Here is a 15,875-nt window from a genome sequence, read left to right on the forward strand (position 1 = left end):
AAAAATAAAAATATTACTGCATCTTCAAGCCTGCTCCATAATTTAGTCCAAATTGAGAAATGAAGTTGAAAATAGAGTGAAAAATGGAGTAATGATAAAAAAATAATAACATTATTCCATAAATAGAGTAATGCTTTTATTTTTTGGTCATCACTCTATTTTTCCAATTTCTTAATTTGAATTAAATAATAAAATAAAATCACTCTATTTTTCCAATTTCTTAATTTGAATTAAATAATAAAATAAAATTTAGAATAAATTATGGAATGGAATTGGAGATGCTATTTTATCTCTAAAAGCTTTCGGTTACAAGCTTACCACAACCTTAACTTAAAAGCATTATCTCAAGTCTGTTGAATGTGATCAGTCGGTACCTCATCACCACTACCTTCATTTTATAGCTTTTAAAACACACACCATTATAGTTATATATGGTCCTACTCGACACACTCTAATGTGATAAAGACATAAACCACACATTCTATGGATGAACTTGACAAAACTCGTACATTTAGCTTCCACCAAATTTGAAGTACTAATAAACAATTGTATAACAAAAGTACAAAACTAAAACACAATACATAAAGACAAAACCACACACTTGAGAATTACATAATGATATTCTCACATACTTATTACTACTACAACCAAACTTCAAGCTAAAGTAATAATGTTAAATGGAAATAAAAATAAAAATCTCCTTTTATACACCCCCACCCAATAGTCTTTGCAAGCAAGAAAATCATCATAAGCCTGAATCTTTTTGTACGCAAAACGTGTCCTATGTTATAAGTGATGATGAAAGGCAAAAAACCTGCATAGCTTTTCGCAAACAAAAGATGATGTCAGATCTCTGTACATTCAAAAACTACAATCTGAGAATATTAGAGGTAAAATGTAATGAGCATTTGTTCTTACATGTTATCTATCAACTACTCGCTCCCGAGGTTGTCATAACTGAAACCTTCAGATATGGTATCCAATCTCTTGTTGTCTCCTACAATAAAACACATTATTACCAAAAAGAATGATACCACAGATACTTTAATCTTTCATTCTTCTTAAAACAAAGTCTCCAAGTCCTCACCTTGATATTCTCCCCTGTCGCAGGAGTCCAGGAAGGTTTCAGAATCCGGCACAAGGAAGGGTGATTTATCATAGCTCTCCAGAATCTCTGATCAAAGCTTATGGTTACAAACCAATATAGCATATAAACTAATCACTAGGTTCTATATGCATGCTAAATAGTACAAACAAAGAGAGACAAAAAGGAGTATATATGAGATAGAGAATAGACCTGAGCTCTGCGAAAAATCGGCTGTCAAATCAGAGAGGCTGAAGTTCCTAGGGATTTGACCTAAGAACCCAAAAGTAGAAGCTTCTGCGTCAAGAAGCGTATCACCGAGTGGCTGTTGGTTGTTGTTGTTGTTGGACTCGTTACTGAAAGATGTGATCGGAGTTTCTCTAACAGCGGAGTGTCCATCTAAGGCGTTCCGTTCACCACCACCACCATACATGAACGAAGCAGGGTTTGCAAAGGCAGTCTCAGACTTGATCATCCCTCCTCCTCCGCCATTCATCCCTTGCATCATAGGTGGCATGTTTGTGGTCTGCGATGAGATCATGTTCGGTGGAGAAGCGTCAGCTCTCCTAGCGTGGGTTGTTGTTGATATGTTCACAGATGGGGACACGTTTGTGTTGAGTGTTGAAGAGCCGTTGAGGTATGCGTTAGACAGATTCGAGGGCATAGGGTGATGATGTGCATTGGACTTCAACGATTGATCAGTGTGTTCAGAGGCATACCCCAACTGTTTCTGATTCACTGTTAAACAGAATCGATGTCAGTTTCATAGATTAGCTATCTAAAACCATTTGGATATGAATCTTACTTGATTGGATGTGGGGACCGTTTGTGTTCTGGACGGAAGAGGTAAGTCCAGTTGGATGCATCTGCTGCATATGGTGAACCTGCTGCTCAAGGAGCTTGTTGAATTCCATGATCTGGTGTTTCACCATCAGCCTAAGATAGTAAGCCTTGAAAAACTCACGGTTCTCTTCTTCAAGCTTCTGCCAAACTGTAAAACCGAAAAAAAGAGAGCAAAACATAGAGTATAACTGAAATCATCCCCCCACCCTTGTGATGATCTATTATTATGTGATAATTATCCTTCAACAGCTGTGGTTACCTAGTTCTGTGAAACCAGGTTCGATTTTAGCTTGCTCCAGTAAAGTTTCCACGACTTCTTTCTGATTCATGTAAAGTTGAAGGCATCGTTCTATAAGGTTTTGAACCTGAAACGGGGCATATGATAAACAAGCAAAAAGTAAAGTTTAAGGTTGGACACTGGACAGAACAGTTGGAGTGAGAGGAGGAGAAAACAAAGTTTCGATTTTAATGTTTTCACATATTTTATATAATGAAGCTGAAGGCCTTTTATCAACAACAAGTATGATGCTTTTCATATTAAAATACTCCCTCCAATAACATTATCAAGAAAGACATATGCCTCAATTCTACAATTTCATACAAAGTTTTTTTTCCAAAGTAGTTAAAGAGGGCAGTGAAGAAAAGGAATAGCTATTCTCATGATACTATATGACATTGTACAGGACAAGATGAACCTACAAGGATACAACAACCTCAATATGCATCAAGAGAAAGCTCTTTATTTTGTTTTTTATATTACCAGTTGTATATCTTGACGAGAGACCCTTCTCACTGTTCCACTTGACATCTCTGATTTTTTTTCTTTTTGTTGTAAAACAGAGCTTGTTCCTGTTGGATAGAAGCAGTATTTTAGACATTGTACTTGGAGATTGTACAAAGGAAAAATAAGTTAAAAACAGTATAAATCCAAAAACTATAACAACGGTCGGTCGAGAATGATATATCTTGAACTATTCTCAATGATAAAGAAATAAGGCTCTATTCTCACATCACAACTCCTGTTCAAAAGCAAGACCCCAGAGAAAAACTAATAACATAATTTTCACAAAATATTTTGGTACTGAAACTATGTCCCAAGATGAACAATCAATGGAGGCATTTATGTAGAGTGATATTTTTCTATTTCCAAATGGACAAAGGCAGCTTTTCTATTCGATCTAACTTAGACAGAACCTTCTTCAACATTAACAAAAAAAACACACACACACACATCAATAGTTCTATTGCCAAACAGAATCTATGTAAGATGTGCCCCAGAAATAATATTAAAAAGCAAAACTTTTTATTGAACAGAAAAGAAAACTAAAAGAAAAAATCAAATCCTCCGTTTCTCCCCCAACGAATCCCAATTACTTTCAATAGATTCCGTCTTCAAATACAACCGGATCAAATCAAATTACATGAACTTCCAAAACAAAAGAAAACTATAATAAAAGAACATGCGAGAGAAGCATATCATGTAGGAGCAAATTCAACTTTATGAAAGAAAAAAAAAAGTCACAAGCTTTAATAAATATCAGTACCTCAAATCCGAGATCAAAACCGTGGAGAGAAAAGAAGAGAGAGAGAGAGAGAGAGAGGAGGAGAGGAAAGGAACCTAACCTCACTTTGATCGTCGTCGTGGATTATATTAAAGAGATTCTTTTTCCTCCATTTCCTTTTTTCATTTCACTAACTTTATTTATTTATTTTAAAATTAAAAAGACATTCAAGCTTTGGAGCTTTAGGAAACTGCCACGTGTACAATGTGTGACTATGGGTGGATCCCATCCCATACATAAAAAAGTTATCTCATCTTCTTGTTTTGACAGTCAATTTTGTTTTCAAAGGTCTCGACGATACAGAGAGAATAGAAGAAGAACAGAACACATTAACATGACTATGAAAGAAAAGACAAGAAAGTTGATTTAGTTCAATAGACAAAAACATCAAAAGACAGAGAGATCTAATAGTTTGATCTTAGTCATGCTTCTTCAACCCGAACTTCCCACTTGGGATTCGACTGAGAAAACCAGAATCAATCTTCTTGTAGTGACTATGAAACTTCATTAGAAGAGAGTCCACAAAACCATCCACTTCGTCTTCATATCTCTCATACACTACCGGCATTGTGTGAGCTCCCACAAACCCTTCAAAAAACAAAAAAAAACATCATCTCTTTATAAACTGAACTCTCAAATCCTTTTTTAAAAGAGTCACTAACAAAAAACTTACTACATACTCACCAATGTACAGAACAGTTAGGAAGTTGCAACAGCTCCCTATTATTGCAGCTACCCACAGTCCAAGCACAGCCTGAAAATGATGTTCGTGCAGATTGATGAACATTATCTAAGGACTCATATGTTATTTACTTTTATGTATACGAATGATTTGATGTTTCAGATTTTGTATCGTATGTTTTTAGAGTATAGTTAATGCACTTGTTTTTAAAACTAAAACATCAAATAAAAACAGAGTTATGAGTGGTGAAATTTTATTGGTAAAACAACAAAAAAAAAGTGTTAAGCAAAATAATATATTTATTGTTTCTTAATATGCAGTGAAATAGTCAAAACATTCAAATATTTGTATAGTAGTATAAAACAAAAAAAAAATGTGAAAAATGTAATGGGAGCAAAGAAGACTACTAACCATGAGGAACTGTTTTAAGTTCCCTCTACAAGACAAGTCCTGAAGAAACAACAAACCGCGGTTAACCTCTGTGCCAATGGTCACACCCACATCAGCGAAGAAATCTTTTGGAAGAACAAGGCGAGGCACTCTAGACTGTGAGCTGTTTAATAGACTTTTGCTTATTAGTAGATTGCAATCACAAAGGAAACCAATGATATACAAAAAAACAACACGAACCGGTTTAAGAATTTACCGGTTTAGGAACCCTGAGGCATTGCACCAAACGAACTGACCGATCATACCAAGCAAGAGACCGTAACAAACGAGAGACAGGAAATGGAAGTTGATCCACTCGAAAAGCACCCAGATTGCAGTAGCTCCCATCAGAAAACCTGCGGAGATCTTCTTGTTCCTCCACAACAACACATCAGCAGCTGGAACGAATCAACTTAAATTAGAAACAACAATACACAAAACCAATCACTTAAATTTTGAAATTTCTTACATCTGCCACCGCCTAAGACATGATGGATCGGTTTCTCGCGACCGAACAAACGGTTGAAACGAGAAGCGACGGTATCTTGTTTGTTCTTCTGAACTGCATCCGTCAAGTTATCCACCAAGTCCCCCAAGGCGTCCTCTAGGATGTTCTTCTCAGGCATGGTTCTGAAACATCAATCAAATAAAACAAACTCAAGCAGAGCTGAAAACTGTATAAAGATCGAACCTTTCGGTAAGTTCTTCCGACCCCACAAGACCTAAAACCCCGTAAACACTTAAAAGTATCCAACTTTTTTTACTAGTTCGTTGGCGATCATTACAATGATTTGAAACACAGAAACTGAAGAGCAGAGCGAGGTAAAGATGAAGATGAACAAAAGAATAAACCTTTTAGGAATTGGAGAAGATGAATACGGTTCTGTGAATTTCACACAAAAAGTTTACTTTTTTTTCTTTGAAGAATCTGAAAAAAATGGATGAAGAATCGCAAAGATATAAAGATAAAAGAATGGTGGAAGTGAAAAGCAAGCGATGGGATTGGTTGGGTGTAATGGTCTTTTTTTTATTATAAAAAACGTGGTCAAGTTTGAAGTCTTGTGTATATGAATGGGACCTCTCGTGATATTTCTCTGACCCGACAACTCTTATAGTGTAATAGGAAAAACATTCTTCACAAAAAGCAACTATAGTAAACACATCAATGAACACACAGAAGAAATCAAATTAACACAGGTATTCAAGGAAGAATATCTGTTACCTTCTCATCTTTCTTCTAATCCTTTGTTTCAATCTCTCCACATCCATCGAGATTATGATTTTGAGTAGTACTTATAAAAGAATATTCAAGATATTCTGGTTCTTAAATATGAGAAGATTTGATTAGTGGAGCTTTCCTTGTGTAAAGTTAAAAGTTAAACAAGTGATTATGTGTGACTACAAAGCGTACAAAATTAGACAGTTTTTTGAAATTCTAATTAGATTACCGAGAGTTTCATTTGACTTTAATTTTGATTTTAGTTAAACAGTTGGCGAGTATTTAATTTTATAAAGACAAAAATCTTTTTTAGATTTTTTTAGATACCATTTTTAACGGCTTCTATTTTTTTCTTTTCTAAGACAGTATGTAAATCAATTTAATAAACGATGTTTTGGAATCAAAATATATGGTTCAGTTTCAAAACATTATGATGTCTCCTAAATAAAAAGCTATCTCTTAGCTGAGGGCAATAGCATGTGTTGTTTTTATATGTCAAGATGCTCCAGATTGATTCTAGTCGCAGCGCTTTTGATGAGTTCCTTCCTGACATCAACCTGAAACAGAGATGCCACAACAAACACAGTTTTACCATCATGAGTTTTGCAAGAACACAATGGAAACTCATCCCTCAAATCTGAGTTTTGTGGGCCTTACCCTAGCACCCATGAGAGATGAGAAGACCACATTTGTTTCTGCTGCGTCATCAACAACTAGTTGCTTCAGTATCCTTGTATCTGGATTCATTGTTGTTTCCCATAACTGCTCAGGCATCATCTCACCCAAACCTGCAGATGCACAAAACAAACAAAGGCATTAATTAACCTTGGCCATGTAAGTGCCTTGGAATAGAAGATTCATGATGTGAAAAAAGCCATAAGACCAACAAAAACTGGTTTTCTCAAGTCATTTTTACCTTTGAACCTCTGAATGTTGTAGGATGCATTTCCAGGGAAAGAAGCGATAACTTGTTTAAGAGCCGCCTCGTCATAGCAGTAATGCGCCTGTTTCCCCCTCTCAACCTGTTTGTTCTCAAAGAGAAAAACTAGCTTTAGAAAAAAAAAAACTTTCCGTGAATCTGAAGCATAACAAGGCTCTCTACAGAAAAAGGCTCTCTAAGAACTTACCTTGAAAAGAGGTGGAACACCAACGTATATGCAACCCGCGTCAAACAAGGCTCTCTACAGAAAAAGTTAATTTCATTAAGTTCACCAGCAATATAGAGAGGTTACATTAAAATGAATTGTTTTATTCAGGTAAACTAAAACCTGATATCTGAAGAAAAATGTCAACAGAAGTGTCCGGATATGTGCACCATCAACATCTGCGTCTGTTAATATGATAATCTTATGGTAACGCAAATTCTCCATGTTAAAGTCTTCTCCCTGGAGAATAATAGATTTATTATGTCACGTTGAGTTTGCCAATACTTTGACAAAAATAACAAATAGGAGGGGATATATCACCTTCACACCAAGGCCAAGACCAAGAATTAGATTTTGAATTTCTTCGTTCTTGTACATGGCTGCTTCATCCTTTCTCTCTATATTCAAAATTTTACCTCTTAAAGGAAGAATCGCCTGCAAAAATCCAAACCACTTTGTTACAAACAGAAGCAGAAAAGATCAAGCAAACCCCATATGACACTATGTTGACCTGTGAATGATTCTCCTATTTTGTATATGACACACTCAAATCCCCCAAACTGCCTTTTTCATCTATTGTTTGGTTTGTATCTTACTCTCATCTTATTGACATCAAAGAATGTTGATACTACTGAGAGACACCCAGTTCATGTCTTTTTGAGAGTAAGAGAGCACTCTTAGTTAGACTCACAAGTATCTGCATACTCAAAGAAGCCAACAAGAATGATAACTAACTATCCTTTTCTATCCCCTCACTGATTCTTGTCTAGTGACACAATGAGCAGAACGGTTTCCTACCTGGAAACGCCTGTCACGACCCTGTTTTGCGCTGCCACCAGCTGAATCTCCTTCCACTATAAAAATCTCTGATAACACAGAAAAAGAAGTCAATAATTGACCAATATTGATAGCTTTACAAGTGTTAAAAGCTATGACCAGCATAAAACACCAGCCTCATGTTTCCTTTCCCATCTTCTCACTTAAATGTTTTGACAGTTTAAAGCCTTTCTAGTCATATATACTTATGTTCTGATTTCTTACGAAAGGGCACTTCCATGCTGGCTAATGCATACCAGATTCTGCAGGATCAGTAGATGAGCAATCAGCCAGTTTCCCAGGAAGTGAGGATGACTTCAAAATGCTTTTTGATCTGACCAACTCCCTAGCCCTCTTGGCAGCAAGAGCAGCCTATAAAGAAAAGGAGTCATTAGGGAAAATTCATGGTTATTTCGTTGAAACTAGTAACTTGGCGTTCAGTAAAAGGCGGAGGAGCAGTAAGGATACATATGAGAGGTTATGTCATTGCCATACCTTGTAAGCATTCAAAGATTTGGAAATGATGCTTTCAAGAACATCTGGATGCAATTCCAAGTACTCCGTAAGATACTCCTGGAGTGATTGGTCAACAATTTTTCTCACCTCTGGATTCCCTAGTCTCGTCTTTGAGAGGTTAGGCCAGACAAAAAAAAAAATTAATACGAGTAACAGAATACAAAAATGGTTATGGCCTGCTGACCAGAGATCACTGCCAAAAGAGGTCAGGAAGTCATTATGCTCTTGAGTACCTTTGTTTGACCTTCAAACTCAGGATCAGGAACTTTGACTGAGACAATGCAGGTCAATCCCTCCCTAACATGTTCCCCACTTAAGCTAATATCCTTCTCCTGAAAAACATAATCAACGACAATAAATAACAACTTGGCAAGCAACCATTTCAGAAATGCATGCCTGAAACTGGTCAAGATATGTGCCTAAATGAATCCAAAAGCAACCTCTATAACTGGCATGTATGTCAGTATAATTATAGATTAGTTCATTGTGTGTAGAGCATGCAGAAGTGAGAACCTATTGTAGCAGAGCCTATTAACTGCAGATATACTATCTCAGAAGACTCTTCAGCCATAGTAATGACCAACTAACCACAATTAAATACGCTCTAAACCTCTAAGAATGGACATATAAAGAATAGAAAAATGAAGTAGGTTACTGATATCACACCTTGATAACCTTTAACTTTTTTGCGAGGCTATTCAGAGTTCTTGTTAACGAAGCCTTCACACCTTCTATATGTGTGCCACCATCAATAGTGCGAATACTATTCGCGTATCCCAGCATCGTGTCTGAATAGGCATCTGAGCACCTGGGTACAATAACGAGGCTATAGAGTTAGATCCTACCATCACATACGCATTCTCTTCCAGAATAGCTGCAGCATATACAGTCATCGACTCTGCATACCGTACAGGCAACTGATGTCCAGTTTACAGAGTAAACCATAAAACCAGTCAGCCTAGATGTTGAAGTACGTGGTTCTAAGGTAAACGCAAGCAGATTATATATGTTTACCATATAAGCAGAGGTAGGTAAATAGAAGGAAGAGTAGTATACCACTGAAGTGCAACGTCAACGGTGGTGCCATTTATCTCTTTCCTGAAACCCAGCACATCATGGAGCGGTTTCTGAACAAAAGAGCTGATAGTTAACCTTTCCAGGATGAAAGATAGTAATTAGGAATGACCTATGAGACCTAAATGCATAAGAGCTAACTTAACAGAGATTGAGTTGACACATGTCTATACTCATGCTAAGACAGAGCCCTAAGAATAACGAACTAACGGGAGAAATGTGGTCAACATATCTTACCAACAAGTTAGCTGGAAAATAAAAGTATTGGAACCATCCCCACTGGATTTTGTTTCACAAAACCCTTTCCACTTTAAAGTACTTGGCCACAATTTAAATTCTAGCATCAGTGGTAGGCAAATATTTGAGACACTTCATATTAACTATAACAAAGGATCCAGAGTGCAAGACTCACCTTATCAGTATTTAGCCAGCTAACATATTCAATTAGTCCTCCAGCATAAAAATATTCACTATACAGATCCCTTTCTGGATCATCATCCTCCTTTTTCAGAGAGATTGTAACCTGCATGAACATGAAGCAAAAAGAATTTAAAATATTGACGTATTAATTAAAAAGATTATCAAGTGATAAATGCACACCTTTGGATTTAGAAAAGCAAGCTCCCTAATTCTTCCAGCAATAGTGTTGTGATCAAACTGAATTGCAGTTGTGAATACTGAAAAATCAGATGTGGCAGAAAAGATGGATTAGTCATCAAATCTTATCTTAGTAAGGGTAAAATAGGTTAGTATGGAATATATCAATATAGGCAAAACCTTCTTTGTCAGGCCAAAACCTGATGCATGTCCCTTGAGTGCCCCTTGACTCTGGTGGGAGGACATGACATGTAAGTGTTGTTATGGGCTTTCCACGAGAATACTTATGCTGGAACTCCATCCCATCTCTGCGAACAATAACCTCCAATTCCTATGAATTGTAAGAGCTTCTTCATTAGCCGTATGAACATTATACTAATAGGATTCTTGATGGAAAAACAAGTTGCATATAGTGGAAGAATTTGAAATTGATAACCCAGTACTCACTGGGAACTATTAAAAGAAACTTTTCATATGATATGAGGTTCGGAAACTGGGATCTAACTATCCCAGAAATATTTTTAAAACCAAATAAAATAGGCACAAAGGGAACAAACCTCTGACAAAGCATTAACTACCGATAAACCTACACCATGCAATCCACCAGACACGCTGTAACCGCTACTCTTGCCACCAAACTTACCCCCTGCGTGTAAGACCTGCATAATTTTTTTTTTTAAAAAGCATGATTGATTAACTGCATGACCAAGAATCAGAATGAAAAAACCATAAACACATGTGATTTTAAGCTTAGACCAACATCATAGGCAACTCGCTAAACAATATATAGCAAAACTAGAATCATCCTGCCTGAAAGGAGCTAACAATCCATAGCAAAACTTATCAGATAGTACATAAATAACAAACACCTAAAATTTCCTGTCCCTGTGAATATCTTTGTTACGAAAACCATAAAACCTTGAATAAGAAGTCTATTTTCGGTAGGGTTAGTACACATATTTAACATTTACCAGGCCTCTATTATACTAGTACTGAAAACAAGTCCAACATGAGGTATTGTATTACTTAAGAATGAAGACTGAGCTAGCTTATGAGAATAAAATAAACCGTTAGTAACTAACAGTAGAACCTTAAAGCGATCTTAAGTCATATAAGGCGAAGATAATAATTAAAAAAAAAATTGCAACTAGCAATAATACCGTGAGGACAGTCTCCAAAGCAGATTTTCTCGTTGCGGGATGCAAGTCCGTAGGTATCTGCAAGAAAAGGATATTGATGAAAAGAAAATTATATGAAAAAAAAATACGGGAGAATGAGAAAGTGTAAACAAATCATATACCCCACGTCCATTATCTGCAATGCTGACTGAACCATCTGCATGTAAAACAACATCAATCTTTGAAGCAAAACCAGCTTGTGCCTCGTCAATTGCGTTGTCAAGTATCTCATAAACCTAAGAAAAACAACAAGTATTGGAAAGGTTAAAATTATAAACAAGTTCAAAAGGAGACAGTGAGGGACAAGAGAGTTCAAAGAAAGAAAGAGAATGGGATTTACCAGATGATGCAAACCACGAGATCCAGTGCTACCAATATACATCCCAGGTCTTTTCCTGACAGGGTCTAAGCCTTCCAACACCTAGTGTGCATCATAAAGATATATACATAAAAGTGAAACTAGAAGAAAGATTCATAGCAGGAAAAGCCAACAGCTGTAACAATAAAACATTGTCCCTATGAAAAAAGAGAAACAAATCATCAGAGCAGGATATTACTTGAATGTGCTCGGAGCTGTAATCCTTAGAGGTGGAGCTCTCATGGAGAGCATCAGTGTCCATGGTGGATGACATAAAGGACCTTGGCGAGACTGCATTTCTTAGTACAAGTCTATGACTCAAAACCTTGGCTAACTGGAACTTTATCCTGAAACCAACCGCAGAAATCGAATCTATCATATACCTCCCAAAAGTTTTTGCTTTACACTATGGAAGAGAATCAAGAAAGTCTATTTACATAAAGAACCAGACTTTCCTCCGGCAGACAGGAGCTAAACTTAACACTCATAAAACTAAAGCGATGGAAGCAATTGACTTCACTCAATTTCGATTGCTTGGAAACTTTCAGGAAAGGCACAAAGACATAATTTTTATTAGCACAGGAAGCAAAATGTTATGTCTATATTCATTTTACCGGTCTAGTTCCCCCGGGAAACCAAAACGGATAAGTGAGAGAGAGAGAGAGAGAGAGAGAGAGAGGACAGAAGCTAAAACCTGGGGGCTGAAGAGGAGAGAGACGAGGAGTGACGGTGAAGTGAGGGGCATAGAGAGTGAGAGAAGAGACGAGGACGAGAAGCCATGAGGCGAAAATAGATGTGAAGATAAGAAGGTGGTCTCTGAAGAAGAGCCATGGAAGAGTGATAGAGACAGGGAAGAGATGTTTTCTTCTGCTTCAAAAAAAAAAAAAAAGAGTTTACGGGCCGGTGTAGTCAGGCCCATCCGGAGCAGGCCTCGGCCCAAGTTAATGATTGTGAATTTGGTAATATTCAATTTTTAGTGAGCAATATTGATTTTTATCTGGAGAACAGAAGTGACAAGAGAAAGTGTATTTCAAACACAACAACGGACAATGGAAACAACAAGATCACTGAATCTAACACAATACAATATATATAAATATAGGTTAGATACAAAATTGGCTATTGAGATAAGATGTTATATATAACTCTAAAGGTATAATGTATATAATCAGATAGGAAGTAAAACAGGAGGTAAGGAGTTCTCTGAGCTCATCTAAACCTACGTTTAGTCTCTCCATAAGCAACAACCCCAAGCACCGTTATACTGTACCCACCAATTCCCACCACCGTGACCGGGTTTCGGAAAATCAAGATCGATATCACAACCGCAACCGCCCCTTTGGCGTTTCCAAGAACCTGAAAACATTTGAACAATTATTAGCACCTCTAGTTTTGTAAAATGGTTGAAACGTTTTTTTTTTTTCATTTTGTTACCTGGAGGGTAAGCGCGCTTGTGTGCTTGGTAACGAGAAAGTTCAACAAGTTGGCCGAATAAGCCATCACAGAGTTAACCAGGAGAAGTGCCCACATGTACTTATGTTGTCTTGCGAGCGATAGAGTCACGCTCATCACATCAGGTTCCATTACTACTGTCACGGGCAGAAGCGCAACGACGGCTATTGGGGACATGTACAGCATCAGATTCATCGAGTTCAGCTTTTCTCTGCAAGGGAACTTATAAGATGTTAAAAACTCATATTAATCTACTACTCTGAGTTCTGTTTCATTTGAGTAATGATCTTATTTACGGAATTACCCTTCGGAAGAAAGTAAGATGCCTTGAAGAACTGATTTAAAGGCTCTTGCTGCAGTAGCACTGATGCACATTATGAATCCAAACCAGTGAAAACCTGGCTCACCCTGTTACAAAAAATTAAATAGAAATCACATTCATGTAAAAAAGCAAGCCTTGTTGGGAATCAGACATAAACGTGGAATACACGCAACAATCTTTAATGTATTAACCTAGACAACAGATCAGACATGTAAATCTACAGAGACAGAACACATGTTCATCTGAATCTGTAAAACATCACGAATTAATGGACAAGACAAGAAAACGATCCGTCTCTGTATATTAAAACGTCTGATCTGTTGTTTAGGTTACTAGATTAAAGATGAACAGATCAGACATTTTTAATATACACACAAACGTGGAACACAAGCAATCATCTTTAATGTATTAACCTAAAACAACAGATCAGACATTTTAATATACAGAGACAGAACACAAGAAAACGTTTTACCCCACTGGCGATCACGACACCGGTAACAACGGGGACGAGAGCACCGTACGTGACCCAAGCCTCTCTCTTGAACGTCATGAGATACGCAAAGAGCGCGGTGAAAAACGGCGTCGTGGCACCGACGGCTTGGTTAAACGAGACGGGGAGATAACGGAGGGAAACGTTCCCTCCGACGACGGATGCGCAGAAGACGACGCTGAGAGTGGCAACTTTCATGAACTGAGAGCGAGATCTGAGGTGCTGGAGAGGGACGAGCTTGAGGAAGACGATGGAGAGGTAGCTGAGGATGGCGCAGGCGGACATGTGGCACATGGTGAGGAAGATAGGGAATTTGAATCCGTAGTTGGAGAGGAGGAACTTGTTGAGGAGGAGAACGCCGATGTTGGAGGTGTACCAGATGATGATTAGGGATGATATGAAGAGGGTTTGTTTCTTTGGAGGAGATGAAGAAGAAGACGAGGACATCTCTGGTTTCTGATCTGGGTTCTTCTTGTTGTTCATCTTCTTGGTTGATGAGATGAGATGAGATCGGAATGTGGTTGGAGAGTTTTTGATAGGAGAGGAGAGAAATTAGCTCCTTGCCTCGAGGAGCATGGGGATGAGAGAAAGAAGAAGAAAGCGTAGATGTAATAAAGAGAGAAGACTTTTTATTCTCGCAGAGACAAAAGTGTTAACTTATTGTTTTGTTACCTGGGCTTTGTGAAAGATGAAGTAGCTAAATAAAATATGATACAAAATTTATACAGTTTAAATCATTACATAAAATATGCAAAATTTAAAATGAAACAACTAATAATATATGAAAATTTATATAAACCTTTCATGTAAGTTAAAAGTAATGTAATTATGAAACTAATTTTTTTTCTATATTAATTTACAAATCCAATAAAAATAAATTATGAATAGTTAACTTTGGTTTAGACTGAATCAATTTGACTTTGGTTTAGACTGAATCAATTTGACTTTGGTTTAGACTGAATCAATTTAACTTTGGTTTAGACTGAATCAATTTGAACTTTAAAAACGATTCTAATAAGATTGTAAGAATACATAAACCAATAACAATAGAATTTTAGTCAAAAAAAATAACAATAGAATATCTAAATATTATAACTTCTTCAAAATTTAACTACCAACTAGATTTTGACCCGCCCTTAAAAGGGTGGATGTATTTTTTGTAATCATATTTGTGTATAATTTTAATTAAAATATATTTTATTAAATAACAGTAATTTAAAAAATTGATCCGGTATACGCACGGTTTAAGCTGGGTTGCGAGTCGAACTTGCCCCGCTGACCCGTCAACCCGTGGATTTTTATTTTTTTTGGTCAAAAAATCTGATCTGCACAACCCGCAACCGCTCCGCTTAATTTGTGGTTATCTGCGGGTTATATATATTTTAAAAATCATTATTTAATTTAATTATTATAAAAATATATTTATAATAAAAAAATTTATACATGATGTAAATATTAAATTATTATTTTAAATTCCTGTATTTTTTAAAAAATATTTACTTTTACTTTTTATTTTTTTAAATACTTTGCGGGTCGACGGGTAGTCACGATCCAAATTATTTGTATAATCAACTGAAAATTATTTTTAAACTATATTCTTAAAATTTGCAACATATTTTATTTTTTTCTATTAGTTATCTATCATAATTAATTAAGAATATTTGTACCGGAAAAAAACCGACTCGAAATTGACCATAAAATCATAGAGTCATACTCTATTAGACTTGACCTATATACTTGAATGGTTCTTAAAGTGTTATATCCGAAAAGTAATATCAAACCCAAACCACACGAAAAACCGAACAAAAACTTTTGAAAAATCTTTGAAAAATATTTTTTAATATATTCTGTTAAATATATATATATATATATATATATTATATATATATATATATGTAAATTAGTTAATATTGTCTTCACTAACTTTAAGTAAAATCACATTTAATAAATATTTGTACTCGAATAACCTATTTAAAACCCGTTACACTCAACGATTTAGATGAAAAAGTCCACTTAAACCCGTTAAACCCTATTTTAACATCATGTACTTTGTTAACTGATAAACTTATGTTGGACTAATCATTTATCAATTGATAAAATAGTTGGAC

General features: G+C 36.2%; 4 protein-coding genes across 7 annotated transcripts; all 4 read right to left on the reverse strand.

The window, feature by feature from the left end:
* Positions 1-488: 488 nt before the first annotated feature.
* On the reverse strand, positions 489-3,594 carry LOC108856178 (uncharacterized). 3 transcript variants are annotated; one of them, XM_018629918.2, is made up of 8 exons: positions 3,472-3,594; positions 2,688-2,776; positions 2,187-2,292; positions 1,890-2,075; positions 1,298-1,822; positions 1,088-1,174; positions 919-997; positions 489-814 (listed from the first exon to the last, which is right to left on the reverse strand). In XM_018629918.2, the coding sequence occupies exons 2-7, from the start codon at positions 2,733-2,735 to the stop codon at positions 933-935; spliced, it is 1,017 nt and encodes a 338-aa protein (XP_018485420.2). In that variant the 5' UTR covers positions 2,736-2,776; positions 3,472-3,594; the 3' UTR covers positions 489-814; positions 919-932. The 3 variants fall into 3 exon arrangements, with proteins under 3 accessions (XP_018485420.2, XP_018485418.2, XP_056866431.1); XM_018629916.2 differs by having other exon boundaries at positions 489-822; XM_057010451.1 differs by having other exon boundaries at positions 489-822; positions 3,551-3,575.
* Positions 3,595-3,798: 204 nt separating this feature from the next.
* LOC108857830 (reticulon-like protein B8) lies at positions 3,799-5,611 on the reverse strand. Its single transcript, XM_018631851.2, has 6 exons — positions 5,453-5,611; positions 5,070-5,230; positions 4,818-4,998; positions 4,583-4,724; positions 4,174-4,243; positions 3,799-4,077 (listed from the first exon to the last, which is right to left on the reverse strand). Exons 2-6 carry the CDS (start codon positions 5,224-5,226, stop codon positions 3,908-3,910), a joined length of 720 nt encoding a protein of 239 aa, XP_018487353.2. The 5' UTR covers positions 5,227-5,230; positions 5,453-5,611; the 3' UTR covers positions 3,799-3,907.
* Positions 5,612-6,193: 582 nt separating this feature from the next.
* LOC108805387 (DNA gyrase subunit B, chloroplastic) lies at positions 6,194-12,344 on the reverse strand. 2 transcript variants are annotated; one of them, XM_057010450.1, is made up of 22 exons: positions 12,198-12,330; positions 11,941-12,044; positions 11,703-11,850; positions 11,486-11,566; positions 11,268-11,381; positions 11,128-11,184; positions 10,525-10,626; positions 10,148-10,298; positions 9,971-10,047; positions 9,783-9,893; positions 9,353-9,423; positions 8,963-9,104; positions 8,530-8,628; positions 8,276-8,404; positions 8,038-8,152; positions 7,763-7,830; positions 7,286-7,399; positions 7,088-7,204; positions 6,947-7,000; positions 6,736-6,841; positions 6,477-6,607; positions 6,194-6,376 (listed from the first exon to the last, which is right to left on the reverse strand). In XM_057010450.1, coding segments are annotated over exons 2-22 (2,058 nt in total). In that variant the 5' UTR covers positions 11,943-12,044; positions 12,198-12,330; the 3' UTR covers positions 6,194-6,307. The 2 variants fall into 2 exon arrangements, with proteins under 2 accessions (XP_056866430.1, XP_018432924.2); XM_018577422.2 differs by lacking the exon at positions 11,941-12,044 and having other exon boundaries at positions 12,198-12,344.
* A 287-nt stretch (positions 12,345-12,631) lies between these two features.
* LOC108860600 (UDP-URONIC ACID TRANSPORTER 1) lies at positions 12,632-14,317 on the reverse strand. Its single transcript, XM_018634463.2, has 4 exons — positions 13,750-14,317; positions 13,260-13,363; positions 12,938-13,166; positions 12,632-12,859 (listed from the first exon to the last, which is right to left on the reverse strand). The coding sequence occupies exons 1-4, from the start codon at positions 14,248-14,250 to the stop codon at positions 12,713-12,715; spliced, it is 981 nt and encodes a 326-aa protein (XP_018489965.1). The 5' UTR covers positions 14,251-14,317; the 3' UTR covers positions 12,632-12,712.
* Between the last annotated feature and the right edge of the window lie 1,558 nt (positions 14,318-15,875).

The sequence above is a fragment of the Raphanus sativus genome, chromosome 5, assembly GCF_000801105.2.
Source record: "Raphanus sativus cultivar WK10039 chromosome 5, ASM80110v3, whole genome shotgun sequence".
In the NCBI taxonomy this organism is placed as follows: Eukaryota; Viridiplantae; Streptophyta; class Magnoliopsida; order Brassicales; family Brassicaceae; genus Raphanus; species Raphanus sativus.